Below are 22,715 nucleotides of genomic sequence, written 5' to 3' on the forward strand. Positions count from 1 at the left end.
CAATAAAGATACAAGATGATGACAACAACCCTCTCTTGCATCAAGCTTGCCTCTCGGATCTCATCCAGCAGCTGAGACCACTTCATTGAACAAAGCAGCAAACAGCCAATCTCTTCTTCATATTTTTGTTATTGTTACAGCTATTTCCGTGCAACCGTAGGAGATTTCAGTTCTGATTCCTGTAAGAATGCTGCAGTGCTGAAAACACAAATGGAGAGACTTGGTTTAGACATTTTAGACTGTTTAGAAATATTCTCTGTATTGCTCAATGTCCACACATTGCCCCTGAACATGCTGACACAACCGTTCAACCAGTGAGATACATGTATATGTATGATGCCTGTAGTTATATTTAGAGATTGTTTTTGTGTATTTTCCAAATAAACTCTTGGAAGACAGTGACTGTGTTTCTCCCAGCCTCCTTCTGCCTGCTCTGAACACACAGTGTTTGATGCTTTGGAGAAAAGCAGCGTGTGCACACACATACACGGAAAATCGCCTGGATCACGGTAACATTTGTGAGTGACAAAAGAAGTCAGGAGTTGGGCTTGTCAACCCACAGCAATACTTTAGGCTTGACTTACAAGAGCATTGCAGACAGACTGATGGGCAGAAGGCAAAACTCCTGCAAATTGCACCCATCGGACTGGGACAAACCCACTCAGCTTGTAACATTTGGTCACAGTTTTTCAACTCAAAGCAGTTGAAAGCTCTTCACAGTTATAAGAAAACAAGAATCTCTTGAACAAACACCACGCATGCCAATTAATGGAAGGCCAATACAGAAGGGTTAATTATGCAGCGTGATCTATTTGTTGATGCACTGAAAGAGTGAAAACCATCACCTCTGGATTTAGCATCCTGTTCTGCGTAGCTGTGCCTTTCATCCAGCACCTTTGAAAAGCCATTGGGGTGGCAGCAGAGGGCTGGCAGGAGCAGGAGAGCACCAGGGTCCTTGGACTGCGGGGCAGGAAGGCCATTCCTTAGAAGATGAGGGGAACTGGAGGCAGCAAAGTCACGGAGCACTCACAGGTTGTGATAACAGTCAGGCAAAGTGAACCTCGGGATCCCGGAAGAGGAAAGACAATAAAGACAGTCGTAGATATCACCGCACACACCGCTGAGGTCAGAGAAAGCTGCATGTGACCTGAGCACCCATTGCTGCACCATTACAGAAAACTCGGCTGCCCAGTGCTGGGGACTGCATGGCTACATGGCAAGTAAAGCAGCAGATCCCTTCCCAAAATAGGGCCTGAAATGTCATCATTTTCTTTTCCTTCCCTATTGTTTTGGTAATGCACCTTATCAACTTGTGGCAACCTCAGTGGTGTGCTGGGAGAGGGGCTAGAAAACACTCTGCTGTGCCGCCAGTGTTCTCCTATGTTTTGACAGCATCAACATAAAAACGTACTTTCCCCTAATGCTGTAAATCCCCACTGACTATAATTATCAGCTTTGGTTACTGTGCTGAAAAGAGACCAGTGGGAAATACATATTTCTCACCGTCTCTGGTTGTTTACTCTGTACATTTTGACATCCTTTGCAGTGAGTGGGTTTTATTATTTCCTGTTTCTAATCGGTGTGTTTTTTTTTTCTTTCGTGGGTGTGGAGGGAATGACCACACAGCAGCTGGCGAGAGCTTTAAAAATAGAAAAGTGAGACTGCAGTGCTTGGCCAACAGCCTCCGGTGCACGGCACTCATTTCTCATTGCCTTCTTTTCCATCCAAGGGGCTCTTTTAAATGATCTCGCACCATGTACTTAAGTACAAACCTACTTTGGTCAGACAGAATCCTTCGCACATCAACAGTTTTCAGTAAAAAAAGGCCTGCCTTCTTTAGGAAGGCAGGAGATTATCCCTAACCCTTCACACACATGAAGTCAGCTGCTACTTGTGTTTGACAAAGGAACTCGGTGTTTAGTTCAGATTCGTCGGCTTTATCAGGACCAGGACTGTACAAGAGCAGTACTATGCTCTTCGGTACAGGCACCTCCTCCCTGACAACCCAAAAAGCGCTGTCAGCTGTACCACCCCCTCTCCAGGAAAAATGTGTCCTAACATCTGCACTGGGCCCTGGCAGCTGTGGCTCCTGGCTGCTGGTGTGCCCCAGTGCAAGCAGGGCTCAGCCCCACACACTGCAGCGCAGCCACATTTTCAGAGTTTCAGAGTCACTTTCCTCACTTTGGGATGATGAGGCTACAGACTGCTGTGTGATCCCTGCAGGACCTGTGGAGGGGTTCCTAATCCTCTGCACTTAAAAGCAGGTGACCCTGCAAAACCCTATGCGAGAAGCAATTCTGGAGCAGAACACTGTCAAACTGCTTTTAAGCATACAGCAGTGATTGCGAGTGCCAGCAGCTAGATAGTACCGCGCTCCTGGGGGGAAGCTCGCTGGCACCAGGACACCAAAGGCTTCAGTTTCCCTTTATACATATGTCATTATCTCACAGCTTCCAGTGTATACATTCCTATCTTAACAGAGCAGTACTCATATTTCATCGTACGAGAAGTAATGTTGAGAACCTAACCCAGAGTCTGTCACATTTGTCAGAGTTTTCACACGCTCATGAATAATGTAGCAGAACTGAAACCAGCCCTGGATCTGTGCTGCAAATATGTGTTGTTTGTACATCGCAGCCCTCTAAGAATGCAGTTTGCTGCCCCGGGCACTAATCGCAGACGTACCAGAGCTTGGAAACTCCGTCTGCTTCTGGGACTCCTTTGGTGCTTGCACTGGGTGTCACCAATCTTGCTGTGCATTTGGAGTTAAAGAGCTTGTTAGAACATTTCCATCACGTTTTCTTTGGCTAATGCAACTAATCAAACAGATTTCTACAGCTCTCCCCGGCCTGCAGCGTTCCGCCAGCAGATGGGCTCTGCCTGGCACCCTAACAGGATTACACAGGGACCCGGTCAGGCACTGAGGAGCCATCTGTCACCGCCCAGCACACTGACCCCTCTGAGGCAGCACCCCCAGCTCCCCCTTTAGCTGAGAGCTCGATGTTCCCTCCCCCACACACCAGAAGGGATGCACTCCCTTAGGGAAGCCACATTTTCTACCTCCCACAAACTGAGAAGGAAGAGACAAATGAGCATTCCACAGAAGAGCAGTTCAGCAAGACAGAGAAGGGCACCGGCAGAGCCACGGCTGAGCTCCTTGGGACAGAGGAGCTCCCACCGCAGGGCAGAGCCAACCTCCACAGCTGGGTCCCTCCGGGCTGTCAGGAGCAACCACAGAACCTCAAGCTTCCCTGCCCACTGCCCTACTAACAGTTAGCCTCCGTGGGCACTGAGGTACAAAGCAAAATGCTCCAAGATATGCACTCTTCCCACCAGAGAGGCTGTGAGAACAAGCAATCCGTGTAGGATAGCCATCGCGTCACCTCGTGCACTCCTGAAAAGTGCTGAGATATCACTTCGATAGGTGTGAGAGAAGAGCCACCCAGACACTGAACACAACCGAAGCAAAACCCAGACAGACAGGTTCTCCCAACCAGACATCCTGCGGTCAATATTCCCTGGGGAAAAGCAGCATGGTGCCTCCCGGTGCTTCCCGCTGCTCAGCACCACACACAGGATCGCACACTGACCATGAGGCCACCGCGGCAAGCAGAACCTCTGCTCTCCATGGCCACGACATCTGAGGGAATCTGATGAATCTGGGGCAGAAAGGCCCATGAGCAGAGCAAGCATTCCAACACAGATCCAAATCACTAGAGGAAAGCTCTGAGCCGGTCAGGGCAGCTTCTCTCCTCCACAGAGCTGGGCTGGGTGTCAATTGCTCTGTGCATTTTTCTGAGCAGCTGCAGTTACAGAGGAGCAGCATGGGGCAGTAGCTGAGGGAGTGGTATGGGCCACGGGACACTCGCTTTGTTCTAAGCCCAGCTCTCTCTTCCATCTCTCCACACTTGAATATTTCCCATCTCCTACCTGAGAGAGATGACTGTACTCATCTAGATGAAAAGCACTAGCAAGATGCCAAGGACTGCACAGATTAAAGAGGTGAGGCAAGACTTAAGAAGCACCTCTCCAACCCGCTATCACATGAATCACTACTCCTTTGTCCTTCTGACTCCAGTACTCACCTCTTCAAAGTCTGTCTGCACAAACATTCTCCTGTTACCGCTGGAGCCTTCCCAAAGTGCTGGCAGTGTAATTGTGTGTGATAGAGGAGATCAGCGGTTGAAGGAGCTGCTCTTGAGGCTGTTGCATCTATCGTGTATGTTTCTTAAGGGCCTCCCGCCAGACTGAGCCAAACTTGTGGCCATGCACGTGGCTCACAGCTCTCCAGAGGACCTTCTGCTGCCACCCCGTTCTCCATCATTGTGAGAGTACATCAGGTGCAAGCTCAGATCAGAACTTCTGATTTAGTTTCAACCAAAATGAACCCCATCCGCACACAAGGAAATGGTGCTGCCAACTGGTGCAGTCTGCAGAGAGAGCAGACAATCAGGAAATTTGCTTCAAAACCATACAACGGCTCCAAAGAAAAATGCCAGTACCGCCGGAGCCTGCATTCTCACAATTCCCATTGGTTTTCTAGGGAAACATGGCTACTCCAGACTAACACTAAAGCATTTCTGTAAACTTTTGGTTTTACAGCTTCAATCGCAGCCCCTCGGGGAGGAATTCACACACCTTTCACCTTTCATCCAGTTGTCTGTGTCTATATCCAGCTCCTGGCACACAGATCAGAGAGGCCTCACCCAGCACACAGGCAGTCTTTCCCTTCCCTAAACAAGGGGCAGGCATTGCTCCAGCTGCCTAGCACCTCCATCCAGAAAGTCAGCCCACACTACTACCAGGTATCAGAGCAAGCCTGAGAGGGAAGGATCTGCCTGCCAAGGGCTCACTCCTCTACCTACACTGCCACTGGAATAGCAGTGAATGTTTTAGAACAAGAGCTGAAAAACCTTTTGTGGCTGCTGTCATGCTGGGAGCAGGCTTACACCAGCACTCATGTGCCTCAGTGCCATCTGCAGCCAGAGGTCCTACGTCCTTCAAAAGCTGTGTTGTGAGCCATCAGTGGTGATGCCCATGCTTCAGCTATGCTTTCCCAGCTTTGACAGTCCTTGTTCCAGCCTCATCTCCACTGCAAAGAAAGGCAAAGGGCTGAGCAGGAGAGGGTTCTGGCTGCCTGCCCTGCTCAGAGCCAAACAACATCTGTGGCTGCATCGAGACACCAGGAGCTCTCGCTGCTGTGCAGCATGGGGCTGAGCTGGCGGTGGTCACCATGCCAGGGCTCTGTGCTCTCCGCTGGTACACATGGCTGCCATCAGTAAAATTCCTTCCAACATATGAAAAGCCCCTTTCAATAAATATATCATGGCAATACGCACTTGTTTTAAGGGACACTGCAGTAACTCAACAACTAGCAGTTTCCATGGCCCACGTATGTCCATGTGTGTGTCTCTGGGTGTGTATATATACGTACATATATGTTTGTGAGTGCAGGGGGACCACCATTTTCAGGTAAAAGGAGGCTAAAAATGTGAAGTATTTCCACATTCCCCTGCTTCTCTAATCATAATCATCAGCCCCTATTTAGCACCCCTCTCAAACACCAAAAAAAAAAAAAAAATCCTTTCAAACAGCAGTTGTTTTGCGCTGGCCATTCCTAGCAACAAAGCGCTGTGTGTACACATTATATAAAGGAGACGCTGCATTCCTCCCAGGAGAGATAACAAGCCACAGGGAAGGAATGCTTTCCCCAGCATGTCTGTGCACGACCTGAACCCAAACACAATCAGCATGCAACTGGCAGCTCCCCAGCAGATGACTCCCAAAGCATATGAATGCGAGGCAAGGTGGAAAAAAGGATTGACCAAAATGCTTCTCTGCAGAACCTGTGAAGACGTGGAGAGAGGGCACTGCGCAGTGCTGGCTGGGGGCACACCTTGTGCTTTAGGATAAGGGTTCTACAAAGAACTCAATGTAGGCTTTGGGTGCTGAAAACTCTGGCTCTGGGGCACTCTCAGAACAAACCCTCAACCCCAAAGTACAATAGTGTGGGCACACGTGCACACGTCTTCACACACATGTACCATGAGTTCCCTGGTTGGCCGTGCTTCACCTCCCCAAATGCTGCAGGTGAAGGGCAAGCAGGACTCATGCTACCATGTTCTGTCCAGAGAAGTGTGTGTGCCCCAGCCCTGGAGGTGCCCAAGGTTGGATGTGCCCTGGGCCTGAGCTGGTGCCTGATCAGTGGGTGGCAACCCTGCCCACAGCAGGGGGTGGGAACTAGATGGTCTTTGAGGTCCCTTCCAACCCAACTATTCTGACTCTGTGATTAAAGGCTTTCTACCTGTCCACAGCTCCAAACATCGCTATCATTTAGGAACAAAGCTGAAGCTTGACTGTAGCAAATGCATTAAAATCTCCCCGAATTTGACCCAACGCCACACTGAATACTGGCTTAGGAAGCAAAAACACCCTCGGTCTACGTATCACTGAGACAGCACTGACTATGGTGCACTGGTTGCCAATCAATTGATATGCATCCAGCTACTCTCACCTGCACTTACCAGTTTTGCAGGTGCACCCATACTGTTGAAACTCCCCACTACAGCAAAATCGAAGAATGGAATCTATAAATCAGATGAGCAAAATCAGCTTCATTTACCCAGCACTTTCATGCTGGTATAACTGGAAGGGATTATGCAGTGAAGCGGTGTCATTATAATAAAACAAATAAACAAACCTTTGCCACCGTTCTGCACCAACCAAACTTTAAAGGGTGAATCTGCAAACCAGAGACAGAAGATTATTGTCTGTGAAAAGCTCCCATTTCCAGGGTGAAATACAGAACCAGCTTGACACAGAAGGTACTTTGGCTGAGGTAAGCAAGCACAAGTACTGTAAGCAGATGGAAATGGAAGAAGACGACAGAGAAATAGAGGAGAGCTCTTAGCGTGATGTCCACTGTTGCCCCAGAACCTGTGTATTTGGTCTCTCCGAGTTATAGGAGGTGTGCGTTAGGTGTCCGGCAGCCAAGCCAGACATAGGAGTTTCCCTGTTTGCACCTTCCCTGAAAGACCTGATAAGATGTAAGAGAATGAGGTTCACTTTAGATGAGACCAGGAGCCCACCTAACAAGGGATCTGTCTCTGATGGGTGTGGGCAAAGAGTGAGGCAGAGCGTGTGTGGAGCTGCTGTTCTGCAGCACAGCCCTCTGCTCCCAGCAGGGTAAGGACAGCCCCTGCAGCACCTCCTCTCTCTCCTCGCAGCCTGCCCCGAGCTGCCCGGCCTCAGCACGAGGGCAAACCTCTCCTTCTGGACTGCACTATATCCTCCCCAGGCACCCAAATCTTTCTGATGCAAAGCAAAGACGAGTTCAACAGTCAGGGCACGTAATACCTTTTTCCTTTGTTAACAGTATCCATTTGCACAATGCCTAATTACAACCCCTGTATATTGAAATCGGAATTAAGCAGGGCCAAAATCTGAAGACTGTGGAGACTTGAATTTCAGAGCACTAATGCTGAGGTTCCTATTTTAAGTCTGGTCAGATTTAGGGCTGTCAATCAAAGGGTCACATTTGCCTTCAAAGGCTGCGGTGCCAGGAGGAATTTCCTGGTGCTAAGCATCCTGGCTTAGCTGCCATTCTGAGGCAGGAGGGAGCTGGAAGGAGGAAGCTGGGGGACCAATCACCTCCATCTATCAAATACCCAAAGCTCAGCACTCTCGTGTGGGGGATATAAAAAAGTATTTGCTCTAATCTCATTTTCAAAGTGATGGTGTTGTTTTAACTTTGTCCCTCTGGAGAGGGTATGTGACAAAGCAGAACCTCATCTCTTGTACAGACATGAATGCTGCACCCGCAGCTTGAAAAGCAAACCCATTGCCTCCCCGGCAGATAACATGGGCTTTCTATCAGGCTCCAGAGCTCTTTCCAAAAGCCAGCTGTAAATGGAAGGCATGGCAAAGGCCCCCCAATTCTGAGGGGAGGGAGCTGCTCCCCTTCTGCCAAGGCACAGTGCACCCCACCAAACTTCAGCCCACCAAAAAGACTCAGGGGCTATGATGTTGGGGACTGCAGAACTTCAGCTCTACCCGCTCCAAATCTAGACACAGGGCTGGAGATCTGGCAGGCAATTTCTGCTCGGATTTGTGAACTGCACAGGCGAGGCCCAGAGATACAAGTGGAGAGCTCTTTACACTCATCCCTTTGACACAGTCCGTGGGTACTGCTCCTGCTGGCTCTGCCTCTGAGCAGCCCCAGCAGTTTTGCAGTGCTCTAGGAACAGCAGCAACCTCAAAGCAAAGCAGGCTTGCAGGCTTTCTCCAGAAAGGAGCACCCGGGTGTGAAGCAGAACCTCTCCATAGGCACCCATCCACCTAATGTTGAGTTCCTCCAAGGGAGAAAACATTAAGGAATGAGCAGAAAAACCAGAGGCACGTGGAGTCAGCTCCATACTCCCACCTCCACTTGGGAGTCGGCTCGATGCCTGCACGTGGGGCTCCCAGCTGCCCTGCCAGGGACCATTTTCTCCAGCATTTTCACCACACCTTGTGGTCCCACCACTAATCCTCCTTCACAGATCCACCCTCTCGTGGAGCACAGCTTGCCTCGTCTGCCTGATAGCACTTCTCACCTCAAATTGGCAGTGCCTAATCCGCGGGGAAAATACATCAGTTCAGAGCTGAGTTTTGGCAGTTCATCTACCTTGCTTCTTCCCCAGCCTGGGGAAATTTGGGGTTCTGCACAACAAACTCTTTCACCATACAAGAAGCACAATGTTCCAGGTTCCCACAAACAGCTCAGCCCATTGGGAGCCCCGACTTGCTTTCTGGGTGTTTTCTTTCATTTGTGTTACATGAAGACAGATTTGTAAACAAGGAGGTGAAGTGTCTCCTGGGGGAGGTGCAGCACAGGCTGGGGAGGGGAGTAGGAACTCCATGCCAGCCTCTGAAACTTACATCTTTTTGCATGGAAATTTGGCAAGGCTGAAAGCAATGGCGCTCAGCAGTGTTCTGGGCTAGGTTCATCACACCTCCATGGCAGTATCCAGAATCAGAGTGCAGCAAGGGGCTCATCTGCAATGGTAACTGGTGGGGGGGTAACTGGTGGGGGATATCCTGGTGGGGAAAGGGTTTCTGCGTTGTGTGGCAATCTATGTTTACAGGAATACAATAACCACAAAAATACACTGGGGACTCACCCAGCTGGCAGAACCATGGCCGTCTCCTGCAATTACACCTGACATACGAGAGATGGGATGCCAGCTAGCACCTGCCCTGTGTTTATACAACACTGCAGTACGACAGCTGCTCTACGCTCCATGCATCCCAGCCTGCTTACAAGGTAAATATACCAAGTACAGGATAACCTGAAATTGCTGGGCAGCTGAGGCCGAGCCCTTGGTGCAATTGCCATCTCTGAAAAGGAGGGATACAGGCACGAGGACCTTTATCAGCGTTGGCAAGGTTCTCTGAGAGAGAGCTACCAAAATGTTGATGTCCATGCGTATTCTCTTCTCAAGAAGCCAAATCTCTTCCTTCTTCTCTTCAAGTCAGTGCTATTTGCAAAATTTGAGTGAAACCCTGAAGTCACACTGGAACAAACTGAGAAACAGACCTCCACTGACAACTCTGCTGGAAGCACTGATTGCAAGAGATAGTGGTGCCTCTAAAAGCTGAGCAAAGCCAAATTTCAGCTCCAGTGAGCTGCTGCATGCAGTGTAGGCATACACGGTTCTGCCTGTAGCCTCCTTACAGAGCAGGAGCTGGGTGTTGGGGCAGGGTGGGAGGGCACTGGCATTGTCCTTTGCCCTGCTCCTGTGCCGATGCTCAAGAGGTGAGGAGTACTTTGCCCCATTCTCCTCAGAAGTGCAAGCAGGAGAGTAGCTTGGGCAACCCCAAACAAAAGCTTGCAGATTTTCCCTTGCTATTTTTAATTGCTGTTTGAATGGTTAGTTTCTTTCCCATCCTCCTCTGCACTCTGAATCAAGTGAAAGGTAACTGCTCCAAACCCCAGCGCTTCCCCAGCCTTCAAACCATCACACGACTGGCTTTATTTAGGACAGGTGTATCTGAGGAAATTAAGAGCAATGGAGAGAACTTACAGAATCATAGAATCACTGAAGTTGGAATAGATCCCTAAGATCCCCAGGTCCAACCCCAGCCCACCCCACCATGCCCACTGACCATGTCCCTCAGTGCCACATCTCCACGGCTCTGGAACACCTCCAGGGACGGTGACTCCCCTCCCTGGGCAGCTGTGCCAGTGCCTCACTGCTCCTTCTGAGAAGACGTCTCCTGATATCCAACCTGACCCTGCCCTGGTACAACTTGAGGCCATCACCTCTCGCCCTGTCACTGTTAGCCAGGAGCAGAGGCTGACTCCCCCTCTTACTGCACCCTCCTCTCAGGGAGCTGTGGAGCAGGCTGGCTCTGAGCAGGCTGGATTCCACCAGGCGTACTAAGCTGCAGCGCACAGCACATGAAGCCCTGTTAAATGCAGGGCTGTTGAACTCAGTGATACACTGGGTAACAGAGTATTCACACGTACAGCTGCCAGAATGTGTCCTGCTAGGCGGTGTGACAAACACTCCATGGATTTCCGTGGGACCGCAGCAAACTTAAAGCCAGAGCCGAGGCATGAGGATTTCAAGACGGACAGCTGATTTCAGAGCATACCTTTAGTGCAGCTTCTGAGACAGATTTCATCAAGAGACAATGGGAGGAACTGAAAGATAAAAACCACCAGCAAAGCATTTCCATGAACAGCAAACCCATAAGTGCCCACAGCTCTGCACAACGTGGGTGCCTGGATCCCCTGCTCCCTGAGAAAGGCTGAGCTAGCACTGTTGCTCGCCACAAATGGAACCTCTTTCTTCCACCCTGCCACCTCTTTTCACAAACTTGTAAGAGTTTAATGCATTACAGTCCTCTGCTTTTGTGTCCCATGTGGCTGAAACTGCCCCAACAGGTTCCAGTCTCTTGGGGGTGATGGGAGCAGGGAGCTCTGGATGGAGCACATGCATGCACACTTGGCACGGTGTGACTGCGCTCAGCTCATTTCTTTAGGTACTTGGGCTAGGAAAGAGCAAGCAGGGGCTGCACAGCACTGAACCCATCTGCTCGGCACAGCTCCTGGGCACACAAATGGCTGAGCCCCAACAGGAGCATGGCAACATGCCAAACGCTCCTACTTCAAAGCTCTGCACAGCAACCAGATTGTCTGTTGGCTTTTATTACACCGCTATTGCTTGCGTGGTGAATTCCAGGCAGGGAATGTAATGATAGACAGGCTGGGATTGCCTCACCAATGGTAAAGTTCAGGTACAATGTGTAGCCAATAAAGAACAAACCCCTTGAGTTCCATTCTGAGATAGCTGCTCTCTCTTCCAGGAATCTGCTCAGCACAGATTCAAGGTACAACGACGGCATTTGTCACCTTTGGGGACAGGGTGGGTTTGTAGCACAGGGTGCCAGAGGTGGTCAGAACACAACAACCCAGTTTATTCCTACTAAAGGCTGGGCAGTTTTCTGAAATCCTTAATCAGGACGTTGTCGGGAGTGTGGCTAACAGCAACCCTCAGGCTTGGGGCAGAGTGGCTGGAAAGCTGCAGGGAGGAAAAGGATCTAGGGGGCGCTGGTCAACACTTGGCTGAACGTGAGCCAGTAGTGTGCCCAGGTGGCCAAGGAGGCCAGGGGCAGCCTGGCTTGTGTCAGCAGTAGAGCAGCCAGCAGGAGCAGGAGGTGACCGTCGCCTGTACTCAGCTCTGCTGAGGCCGTATCTCGAGTGCTGCGTTCAGTTCTGGGCTCCTCACTACAAGACAGACATGGATGCCCTGGAGCATTTCCAGAGGGCAGCAGAGCTGTGAGGGGTCTGGGGTACAAGTGTGATGGGGAGCAGCTGAGGAAACAGGGGTGGGTCAGTCTGGAGAAGAGGAGGCTCAGGGGAGATCTCATCGCTCTGCAACTCCCTGAGAGGAGGCTGTGTGAGGTGGGGTCAGCCTCTGCTCCCAGGTAACAGCGATAGGATGAGAGGAGATGGCCTCGAGTTGCAGCAGCGCAGGGTCAGGTTGGATATTAGGAAACATTTCTTCTCAGAAAGAGCGGTGAGGCACTGGCACAGGCTGCCCAGGGAGGTGGGGCAGTCACCATCCCTGGAGGTGTTCCAGAGCCAGGGAGATGTGGCACTGAGGCACACAGTCAGTGGGCACGGTGGGGTGGGCTGGGGTTGGACCTGGAGATCTCAGAGGTCTTCTCCAACCATAATGATTCTGTGATTTTGTGATCTCCCCTCCACTTCTTCCTCACAGAATGGAAGGAAGAAAGAACAAGGGAAGGGGAAACATAACGAAATGTCTTAAGAAGGGAAAGGAAAAGTACAGCAGCAAGGAACTGTGCAGGACAGCAGCAGAAGGGTGGGTCGTGGCTGCATCTGCTGGCTGCCTGCCACGTGGCCATGGGGAAGTCATGGCCTTTCTCCACCTCACTTTTCCAGTCTGTGGCATTATTTAGATAACAGTATTTGCAAACTAAAGAACAAAAGTACTATATATAAAACAAGCCTACTTAAGCCCAAGTGGCTTCTGTTTGCTGTATTTAGAAAAGGGCCTGGTTCTCTCTGTCTTTTGTAAACAAAACACAGCCAATCATCTCCAGCTGAAATTAAAGATTTGTTTTCTTTGACAACAGTTCTGACACATCTAAAGCCCCGCAGTGACCCTAAGGTGTAAAGTAACCTGTCAGTTCTTGTAGTTTACACCACTGAAGGGCACAGCAAAGGAGAGAACAGCATTCAAATACTATGGAGAGCGCAGAAATGCCCCACGCCATCGTAACAAGCAGGTGGTGAGTGAGCCTGAGTATGTGGGACTTATGCCACATCTGTGTCAGAAAACGACCCCATGGGCTGACATCGCCCGAGGATTTCCATGCCAGCCTTGTTCCCTTTGAGATCTAGGGACAGCTCTGTGTGGCCGGCCAGCACGCAGGGGTTGCTGATGTGAGGGGACACAGCAAGCAGAAGAGCCTCCATGGCTCCCAACCCCACCTTGCCCCTCAGAAGTGAGTATGTGCTTAATCAGCTTAGACTAAATAAATCAATAGGCACTAAAACGGAGGGGCAGAAACCTGCTGGAAGGACTGGAACGTGTAACTGGCACATTAGTGGCTCTCTGTAAGATATAATCTGAATCAACCTGAAGCAGCCCCAGATGGATGCACCATCTGCTCAGAGCATTTCACAGGGACATTGTGGTCGGTGGTGTCAAAACCAGCAGACAGATCGAGGAGCACTAACACAGTGCACGGCCCCAAGGCGGCCGGCAGGCAGGGCTCAGCAGCCCTTCAAAGGGCTGTCACAGGGCCATGCCTTCTGCTTGATCCAGGCTGGAATTTACCAGTGATACCGTACACACAGAGGTGTGAGTGCTGCGGTAACACAACAGCTCTCTTGGAAGATGTTAGGAATGGCAGGGTGGACGCTGGACAGCAGCTGACAAATCGTTCAACAGATGAGATGGCTGCCTGGAGACAGAAGAGCAGACATCCGATTTCAGTGCTCTAACAAAACAATCCAGGTACGGAAGCTCTGAAGCGGTTTCACAAATATCGCTGGTACATTCGCAAGCAAAGGATCACTCATGCAGATCACAGCAGCGCGTTCACATCACGCTTCTGACGTTCACCTGCATGGAGTGGTCTCCAGAGACCTCCCTTCGGATGCAGGATGCAGCCGACACGAGGCCTGCAACCCCCACCCATCCTGGCCGCAGCCCAACCTGCATGTCTGGGGAAGGGGCAGCACCCTCTGCTTTGCTTTTCTTCTTGTCAGCTGCTGCCATTACAGACACGGTGCTGAGAGCCTGCGGGCACACACCGCAGCGCCGCCTGCTCCCAGAGTCACATTGCAAATCCAGCTTTCTTCCGTAATGGTTTTGAAAGGGGTTAAACATTTATGGGGAAGATGAGAGTGATCCTGTATTGCTTAGCAGGAAGGCTCTATCAGTAACGACGGTGGAAACAATCAAAACCGGGCGCTGGCTGGATGTGTTTCTTCTGTCTTACAAGATGACTCAGTGTAAGCAAAACAAACAAACAAACAAACGCTGGAACCAAGCAAAGGCTTCATTAGAGCTGTACAGCATTTGCCAGAAAAGCCCCCTGCTGAGATACAGCCCATCCTGGCAAAGGCAGCTGTCTGTCTGCCCAGACAAACCGCATCCCGGGGCAGCTGATGGGCAGGAGGGCACCCCTACGCCGGCACCCTGCGGGTTGAGCCGCCGCTTCTTTCTACTGCCAGAAGACCAGGGGCTGCGCCGTGAAAACCCATTTATGCTCAAGCAGTGCGGTCCTCTAGGGGACACGGCTCTGCCGGCAACCTGGGTTTTAAGAGGGAAACGCAAACATTTTCCAGGTCCTGTTGAGAAAGCCGGAGCACCGCCGCCGTCTGCGGCACGGCCAGGGGACGCTGCGGGCTCGGTGCCGCCGCTCAGGGCCTCTCCGCTCGGCTGGGCGGAGCGCGCAGCGCCTTCACGCCTGGCTCGTTCCGCTGATCTGATTCATCGCTGAAAACAAGGCAGGCCTTGTGAGCTGCCTGCGTTTGCTGGGTTTGAGGTGCGTTTTATAAAAGCTTGATTCCAACCACATTAAAATTGAATAACTTGGCAGAGAGTCTATGAAGACTGCATTTCAAGGCATACCAACAAAGGAAGACGGTTAATGCAATTATGCTGACGGTAAAATGTTGAACTTAATTAAGTCTTCAGCAGCGATGATATACTTGTGATGATTAAGCTCAAGATCTGCAGATAAGAGGACAGAGGTAAACCTCTTGGTTCCCCAGGCTTCCTTTACCTCCTCTGCTGAACAAGCTGTCCCACTGCAGCTCCCCTCCCTTCCTACCTGCCTGTCTACCTGTGTTTAACAGAGTACCAAGGACCAAAAAAAAAAAAAAAAAAAAAAAAAAGAAGAAAGTGAAGTTCCTGTAAATTCTGTGAATTTGGGCATCTGGACTGAGGTGGGAGATCCTGCAGTAGAGGTTCCCTTTTTGCTGGGCTGCAGAGGAAAAATGTATGGATGCGAAGGGGAGAGGATCCAGCAGATGATACAAAGCCATGGGGAATCCAGCTCCTTTGCCCACAGAACAGCCTGCCAGGCGGCAAGTGCGGGAGGAGACTCTCCTGGAGGCTCACAGTATACCACAGAAGACATTAAAGATACCCCCATGTCACTGCTCTCCTTCCCTTGATACTCATGTTGCATAAGAACTAAAGAGGCAGCTTGTTACTGCATACACAGAACAAGAAGACTTCTGCTTCCACAGCAAACTTTCCCTTGCTTCTATTGCAAAATGGTGAGCTCAAGCAGAATTGCAGCCACCTTGAGCTGCTAGAACCGCTCCCTCCCCTCATACCCATCTCCTGGTCAGGAGGAAAAATGACTTCTTTCTACACCTGCTCCTCTATTTCTCCTCACTCGCCAAACCAACATTCTTCATACTGAGATCATAATGCTCTAGTAAGATGGTGCAGACAGCTTCCATCCAGACTTGGGTTACTGTGTCAAACAAACAAACCACGGGAGACCACGGCACCATGGGAGAAGAGAGCCTCTAATGTTTAGTAGTAAAGGGTAACACAGTCACTGAGAATTGCCCATCAGCTAGCGAGGAGCTGCTCCAACACAAAACGGGCAAGCCCAGGGTGCCATCCCTGTCAGCCCTGCCGTGCCAGGACAGCCATGTACCACAATAACCAGCGGGTGCTTCTCCTGCCCTCATACTACACACCAGGATGGAGCCCCTTGAGGGAGATACAGGCAGTGGCTCGCTGTGGAAAAGGAACAGGAGACTTTTCTTTAGACCAGAACATTTCAAGATCACTTCCGCCTTCAAACAAAATCTGTGCAAATAACTTTATGGATACAACAAAGAGACAGACGTCACTTGAGTAAATCAGCCATGTACCCTCCCCACTCGGGCCCGAATACAAACATCGTAAAGCTTTTTCCTAGGAAACACAGAATGCACAATAGCAGGTTTGCTTTCAGGACCTGATCCCCTTGCTAACCACTAACCCACAGCTCGTGTTCCCCTTCCTTCTTGAGTTCCTTCAAGAGCTCAACTCTTCTTTACAAACCCCCAAGAAGAAAATAAGTATGTAAACCAGAACAGCCATAATAATAAAGGAACTATCCCAGAAAATTTGAATGGTTGTGGGGAGCTGTGGAAGGAAACAGCAGGCTCTGGCACTCACAGCACCCACTGAACACAACCCATGTGACAGCCAAAGGGAACTTGTCACAGCACCTTCTGCCCACCCCAGGACTGCATTTATCACCAAAGAAGTCTCGCTTAACAACACCGAATGTGTTTGGCAGTGTAGCAAATACTAAGGAATATGAAGGTAAGAAGCTGATTGAAGAAAAGCACCTGAAAAGTGTGACCAGAACCTCTACGCCTCTATCTGACCTGCTCCAAGGGGTGCAGAGCTGCCCGGCAGAGGGAAGGCAGCAACACCAGGCAGCGCAGGAAGCAGGCTCAGCCCTACCTGCCCTATCTGTGCTGAACTGCTGCCACTGATGAGCAAGGATTTGCGCTTCTGCCCATGCTTTCCATGACAAAAATCCCTCGAGGATGGTTATAGTGACAGCCGGGGCCGAACCCAAGTGCTGTTTGCACACAGCTTCGCCTACCTCAGGACTTGCACCACAGCCACCCGCTCTGCCCTCCCACTGAGCTCTGCAAGTAATCCATCTTGTTTCTCCTTCAGGGCTTGTCTCTAATTACGGGTGGGCTCCTCATCAGCTCTAATTCAAGATCAAGCAGTTGTGGGTTTGGTGTTGGCCAACTGCTTGAACTTCTGTCTTGCAGGCGAGTGGCACATTCCCAGGCACGCAGCTCCTCTACCTCCTATAGGCCAGTAGCATTTACAGCCTACCTTGAACAAAGGCCAGCTTCTGCATTTTCTCCAGCATGTGCTCCCTGTGACACAAGGGAGCACTGGAAGCCACCAGCCACCATCCCGGAATTCTTGCTTCCCAGCATCTTTCCCTCAACCAGGCAGAAGCAGCTCTTGAAGTGCCCAATCTCCTACCTTTGGTTGGATGATTTTTGCCCACGGCTTAGGTGGCACAATTCCCAAAGGAGCTTGCTGGAATCCAGGCAGCCCAGTGGCACTGGGCATGCTCCCCCCGCTGCCAGAGCTCTGACAGGCAGCAGATTACAGAATCCAGTCACCAGCACAAATAGGTGGAGCAGTATGCCAAGCAAATGAGCTGTGCAGGACAGCGAGGTGAACACACACTACACTTCTCACAGATAAGTAGACATCCCTTCCATAACACATGCAGATGTGTAGATGTGGCACTGAGTGACATGGTCAGTGGGCATGGTGGTGATGGGTTGATTCGGTGATGTCAGTGGTCTTTTCCAGCCTTAATGATTCTACGATTCTATGATGCTATGACAGACCAAGTCCCCAGAAGGTGCTTTTCCATGCCATTAAAAGCAGTCTGGCCTATACACTACCACTTCCTTTGAGAAATACCCAGCCTGCAGTATGAGCATGGCATGTCTCAGACAAGATGCAGTGGATAAGAAAGGGTATTTCTTCTGTCTTGGACTTGCGGACTGCTAGCCACAGTCTACAAATATCTATTACTGTGGGCATTTCCTACGCTGTCCATGGATACTTCCAGGAAACGCATCTTATAAACCAGTACTTATGAAAACACAAGCTACTGAAATGGGTACCAGGACCCTCAAATAAAGGGTGTTGGTCTCTACTAGTAAAATATTTCCCATTTTGATTTAGAAAAGCCCAGTGTTTATCAAAACTGACCGTAAAATGTACGTTGTCATTGCTGAACAGATGCGTAATTTGCAATGGGGATGCAAATCTGCAGCAGAGCGTGAAAGCAGACATTTCCTAGAGCATTTCACAAAACACATGAGCCAAGTTCTGAGCCTGACTATGTACGTGTTAATCTGATCAAAATAAAACCCGTGTCCTGTCAACAAACGTGGAGTGTCGTTGCCAGAGGAGCAGACTGGGAGTCATCCTGGCCACGCGCTGTGCGTCAGAAAAAATACTCATGGAGGGACACATCTGAAAAAAGCCTGCAGCCTTAGCAAGGGCTGAGTTCCAGGGCTTCAGCAGCTGAGAAGTAAATTAACAAGAATGCCTGAAAGTCACTTAGGAACTAATGAAAATATCAGAAAGGAGAGCCAGCGATGAAAATATCACTGCTACAAAGAGAGGGTAAATGGAATGGTGAAGTGAAGCCCGTACTTAGGATAACTTCCAAAGAGCAGAAATACTAAAGGAGTGAAAATACAGGAGGCGTCCCAAGAAATGCCGCAAAACTGCTCCCTGAAACACTGCAGGCAGATTTTTCTTAATCGGACTGACAAACCGCAGTACTCACCTCAGACAGTTCATTCTCACTTCCCTGAAATGGCTTGCACAAATACAACATGACTGAGCGACGGTGTCTAACATTGCACGACACGGGGCTCTGCCATTGTCACTGGCAGCAGAGCAGTCTGAGTGGTAACGGCTGAAGCACTCTGCAATGACATCTGAGCAAGCTCTCTACTGAAGCCCAACAGGTTGGAGGGCAAGGATGTCAAGGCAATAAAAGCATCTGCTAAAATAAAGGGGACAAAGACAACACTGCTGCTTCATGTGCACAGGAAGGCCGCACCCAAATGAAGCAGACACCAACACCGGGTTCTCCTTCTGCCCCAGCAGAGCCCAGCTCCCAGCGCTGTGCCCAGCAGCACCCACCCAGCGCTCTCCAGCTGGGGCACGCTGCCCTTCCCACTGCTGCTGCAGTGCAGCCCCATCACTTGCTGTGTTTGGATGTCACCACCAGTACCTTGGAGGTGGCAGAAACAGGACACATCCCCACAGTCCAAGGGGAATCCAAATCATCATAGGGAGCGAACGTAGTCTTGGGGCTCTTCTGTGAGCGGACATGGGGCCCTTGTGAGCATTACTGATTAATGCTGCTGCTGGCACGAGCTGCTCTGTGCACCCCAGCTGACAAACACGGGCACTGCTGCCGAGCTGGCTGATAAACAGAAACGTACAGAAAAAGCCTTATGGTTTTGAAAGTGGCAACAGAAACTCAGTGCTGAAAGCCACAGACATGAGTTGTAGTAACAGGCAGATTGGAATCGGAGAGCAGGTTTTCCTCTTAGGTTTAAACACCTGCTTTTAGCGGTAGAGAAATCAATAGCACTAGAGGGATCCATCTGATGGGCAATGCTGCAAACCTCTCTGTACAGCTTTCCTCATTCCCCGCATTTATAACCCACAGCTCCCGGCTCCTCCAGCTCCAGCTTGGTTTCAGGAGATAGACTGATTTTCATCCAAGACCGGGCAGGAGACTCGTTAAGAGGACACATTTCATTTGTGAAGGGACTCTGGGGAGAGGAGGAGGGAGAAGGCAGCTCTTTGTTCGCTGTGCCACACAAACTGTTGGCAATTTTAAAAATAATTCAGTGACAGCAAACTGAAGCCTAAGGAGCAATCCACCCGTTAACCAAACATCCACCGCAGCTTTCACCCACCGCCATTCATATGCACCATTAATATTTATAAGGATGACGTGTCTCTTTGACAAGAACTTTTGCCTCCAACGACAACAGATGTTACACTGCTTACGAAAAAAGCTACTCAAGCATTCCCAAAAGATGCTGTCCGTGCTTATCACGTCTTTATCCCGTGCTCTGATTATGCTATCACGGAGGCTGGATGACCTACTGAAAGTTCAGATCATGTCAGTCTCTAGCCCAAGAACACGGATGGCCCCACATTTGGCTGCAGAGTCCTCACAGCTTCTCAGAGTCACGTTATATCTCTGTGGATGTTCTTCTGGGAGCTGGAGATCTTTCAGATGCAATGGATGGCTCAAACACGCACGGCCTTCCATGGCAGTCAGCCCCACCTCACGGGGACGGGCCTCACCTGGCCCACAGAGCACACGGCGCAGAGCCGAGGTTGTGGGATTGTCTTCCACTACTGTCTCAGCCACTGCTGTCACAGGTACGCTAGTGACTGTATGTGACCTACAAAGAATTACAAACCGTCATTATATGCTGTGTTACCGCACTCTGCACACAATCTGGCAGGATAACACGTGCTGCAAAGCTCCGATCTCATCTGTCTCTGATAAAGCATGCTGCTCTTTGGCTGAGCTATGAGTGCTATGACATGTGGGAGCTGCAGCCCCTGGCAGGTAAAACTCCCACCCTCCATACAGGAGGAACGCGCACAGCACTATGGGATTAACCTGTGCAGAGCTGTATGGATAAGCCAAGAGTTTTGCCAAAACGCCCTCAGGAACCACAATGCATGGGCAAGCACTGAGGCATTAGACAAAGTATCTAAGGGACGTTTGCTTTTACAAGACTGCAGTTGACATTTACATTAAAATGCATGAGGTTATCATGAATCGTTTCACCTGATATGATGGAGCTCATTTAAAGTGGCACAAAAACGTCACATTACCCCTGTGGGTCGGAGCAGGGAGCCTGCACTGACTGCTGCCTCCAGAACCACAGCTCTCGCAGTGCCCTGATATTTATTTATGATACATCTTTAATGCACAACACAAGTGACTCCAGCATTTGTCAACTCATTTGACCTGCAGCTTTCCGAATAGTACTCAGAAAGACAAGCTCCAGAGCTGGGGCTGGCACCTAGTGCAGTGCATTGCCATTGGTTCCAGCAGTCAGAACACAGACAGGATGTTACAGCCATGGAGAGCTCTCTGTGGCCAAGCTCTGCTAGTGGATCACCACCAGTGCACTGCAGATTAGATCCTAAAATGAGGAATAGGTGAGATGCATCCCCCCTGGGTTTGTTCTCGCCCTGTGCAAGCAGCTCCTCACTGCTACACAACATGCAAATGTGAGGCTTGTGAGAAATCAGTGTACATTCAAACCTTACTACACATTTAACAAGAATGTGCCTGTGTATTTGAGTGTTCCTATGTATGTCTGCCGTTACCTGCCCAGATCTGGATCAGAATAGGGATTAAGAATAAGGATCAGAATAAGGACAGCTCTTTCTATATGGAGACCCATTGCTTTGCTGCAGCATGCACCCATACAGCTGCCTTCTTATGTCAGGCCAGTTACACACAGACCAAATATAAACTGCAGGCACAGGTACTTGCCAAAAGCCCAAAATGCCATGCACCCAGCCTGGCCCGAGTGGCACTTCTGCTCGGTCTGCCTTAATGCCATTACCGAGGGTTCCGCCTGTTTCAGCATCATGTCCCATGGCACATTGAGCCCACTGGAACTGCAGAGAAATTAAACATTCCAAAACCAAACATTCCAAAATTAAACTACACATTCAAAGCTACGACCCAATTTTGCTCCTGTCTAGTGCCATGAAATGTGCCACCTCTGGAGCAACCTGCCAAAATCCAAACAATGCTTCCTTAAAACAAACATAAGGAAAAGGGAAAGGACCACCGCCAGCAGTACCGCTGTGGCAGTAAGAGCTGCCAGCTGCGACACGGCATGGGGCGGCTCGGGCCCAGGGTGGCCCCATCCTGATGGCTGTGCTGCTATGGCCTTGAGGAGACAGCATGGAAGGAATCCACCCCATGGCACACACACACGAACCATCCCACGGTCTGATAGTGATAGGACAAGGGGGAAAGGCTTTAAACTAACAGAGGGAAGGTTCAGGTTAGATGTTAGAAAGAAATTCTTCACTCAGAGGGTGGTGAGGCCCTGGCACAGGCTGCTCAGAGAAGTGTGGGTGCCCCATACATGGAGGCATTCAGGGCTGGGTTGGATGGGCCCCTGTGCAGCCTGAGCTGGTGCGGGGCACCTAGCCCGCAGCAGAGGCCGGAACTGGACTGGCTGTATGGCGCCTTCCAACCCAACCCAACCCAATCCAACCCAGCCCATTCTGTGCCTCAGATAAGGGGAGCAGCAGGAACCCCCAGCTCCCGGCAGGGTCAGCCTGCGGCCCCACACTGCTGCTGGGGCAGTTATGCTGCACACGTCGGGGAGACAGGCGGGCGTGTGGGGCCGCTTCCAGCGGGGGATGCGTCTCGCATTTCCTCGGGCGGTAAAAATATGACACACATTAGCGAGGAGAATGAAAAGAGGGAAACAAAGGAGCGGGAGCAAACACCTGTCGCTCTCCTCGGGGACGTGCCCCGATGCTTTTATTCGGTTCAGTCTGTTGGGGGAACTGCAGCTGCCAACTGTCATCAGCATCAAGTTACCGCACAAAGCCGGGGCCTTGGCCGGCGCTGGGGAGCGGCGGGGGCACGACACGTTCCGGGCGCGGCTCCTCCGGCACCGCCGCCGCGGGCTGCGGCCGCCACCCCAGCAAGCACAGCCCACGGGCGGCCCGCGGGGCACAGCGGGGCTGCAGCAGCGCCCACGGACGGCGGGGCAGCGGCTGGGCCGCGGGCGGCTCCGGTCGAGCGAAGACAAAGGGCTCGGAGCGCCGAGCGGCCGGCAGCCTCCATCCGCCCAGAGGGAACCGCCGCCCGCACCGGGCCTTCCCCTCCTGCACGGGCAGAGCCGAGGCCGGCGGCACCCAGCGCGGGGCGCAGCCGCAGCGCACAGGCGGCGGCCGAGGGGCTCCCGAACGAGTGTCCGAGCGCCCCGAGGCCGCCGTAAGCACACATCCCAAACCGCTGCACGGTCACGTCGGCGCCACCGCTCCCACCCTGCCAGAGCGGCCACCGGCGGGGCTGGGGCCGGGGCTGGGGCCGGG

At 51.1% G+C, this 22,715-nt stretch overlaps 1 protein-coding gene and 1 long non-coding RNA gene across 2 annotated transcripts in view; one reads left to right on the forward strand and one right to left on the reverse strand.

The window, feature by feature from the left end:
• LOC110397258 lies at positions 67-21,989 on the reverse strand. Its single transcript, XR_002437649.1, has 3 exons — positions 17,052-21,989; positions 846-4,430; positions 67-198 (listed from the first exon to the last, which is right to left on the reverse strand). It is a non-coding gene; the product is annotated as an uncharacterized LOC110397258 (long non-coding RNA).
• The window catches only part of HES6 (hes family bHLH transcription factor 6), a 3,038-nt gene continuing 2,439 nt past the window's right edge, over positions 22,117-22,715 (forward strand). Inside the window, exon 1 of the mRNA XM_021393296.1 lies at positions 22,117-22,614. Coding sequence (XP_021248971.1) covers positions 22,150-22,614 — 465 coding nt within the window. The 5' untranslated portion in view covers positions 22,117-22,149. The remainder of the gene's footprint in view (positions 22,615-22,715) is intronic.

Source organism: Numida meleagris, chromosome 4, assembly GCF_002078875.1.
Source record: "Numida meleagris isolate 19003 breed g44 Domestic line chromosome 4, NumMel1.0, whole genome shotgun sequence".
Lineage (NCBI taxonomy): Eukaryota > Metazoa > Chordata > Aves > Galliformes > Numididae > Numida > Numida meleagris.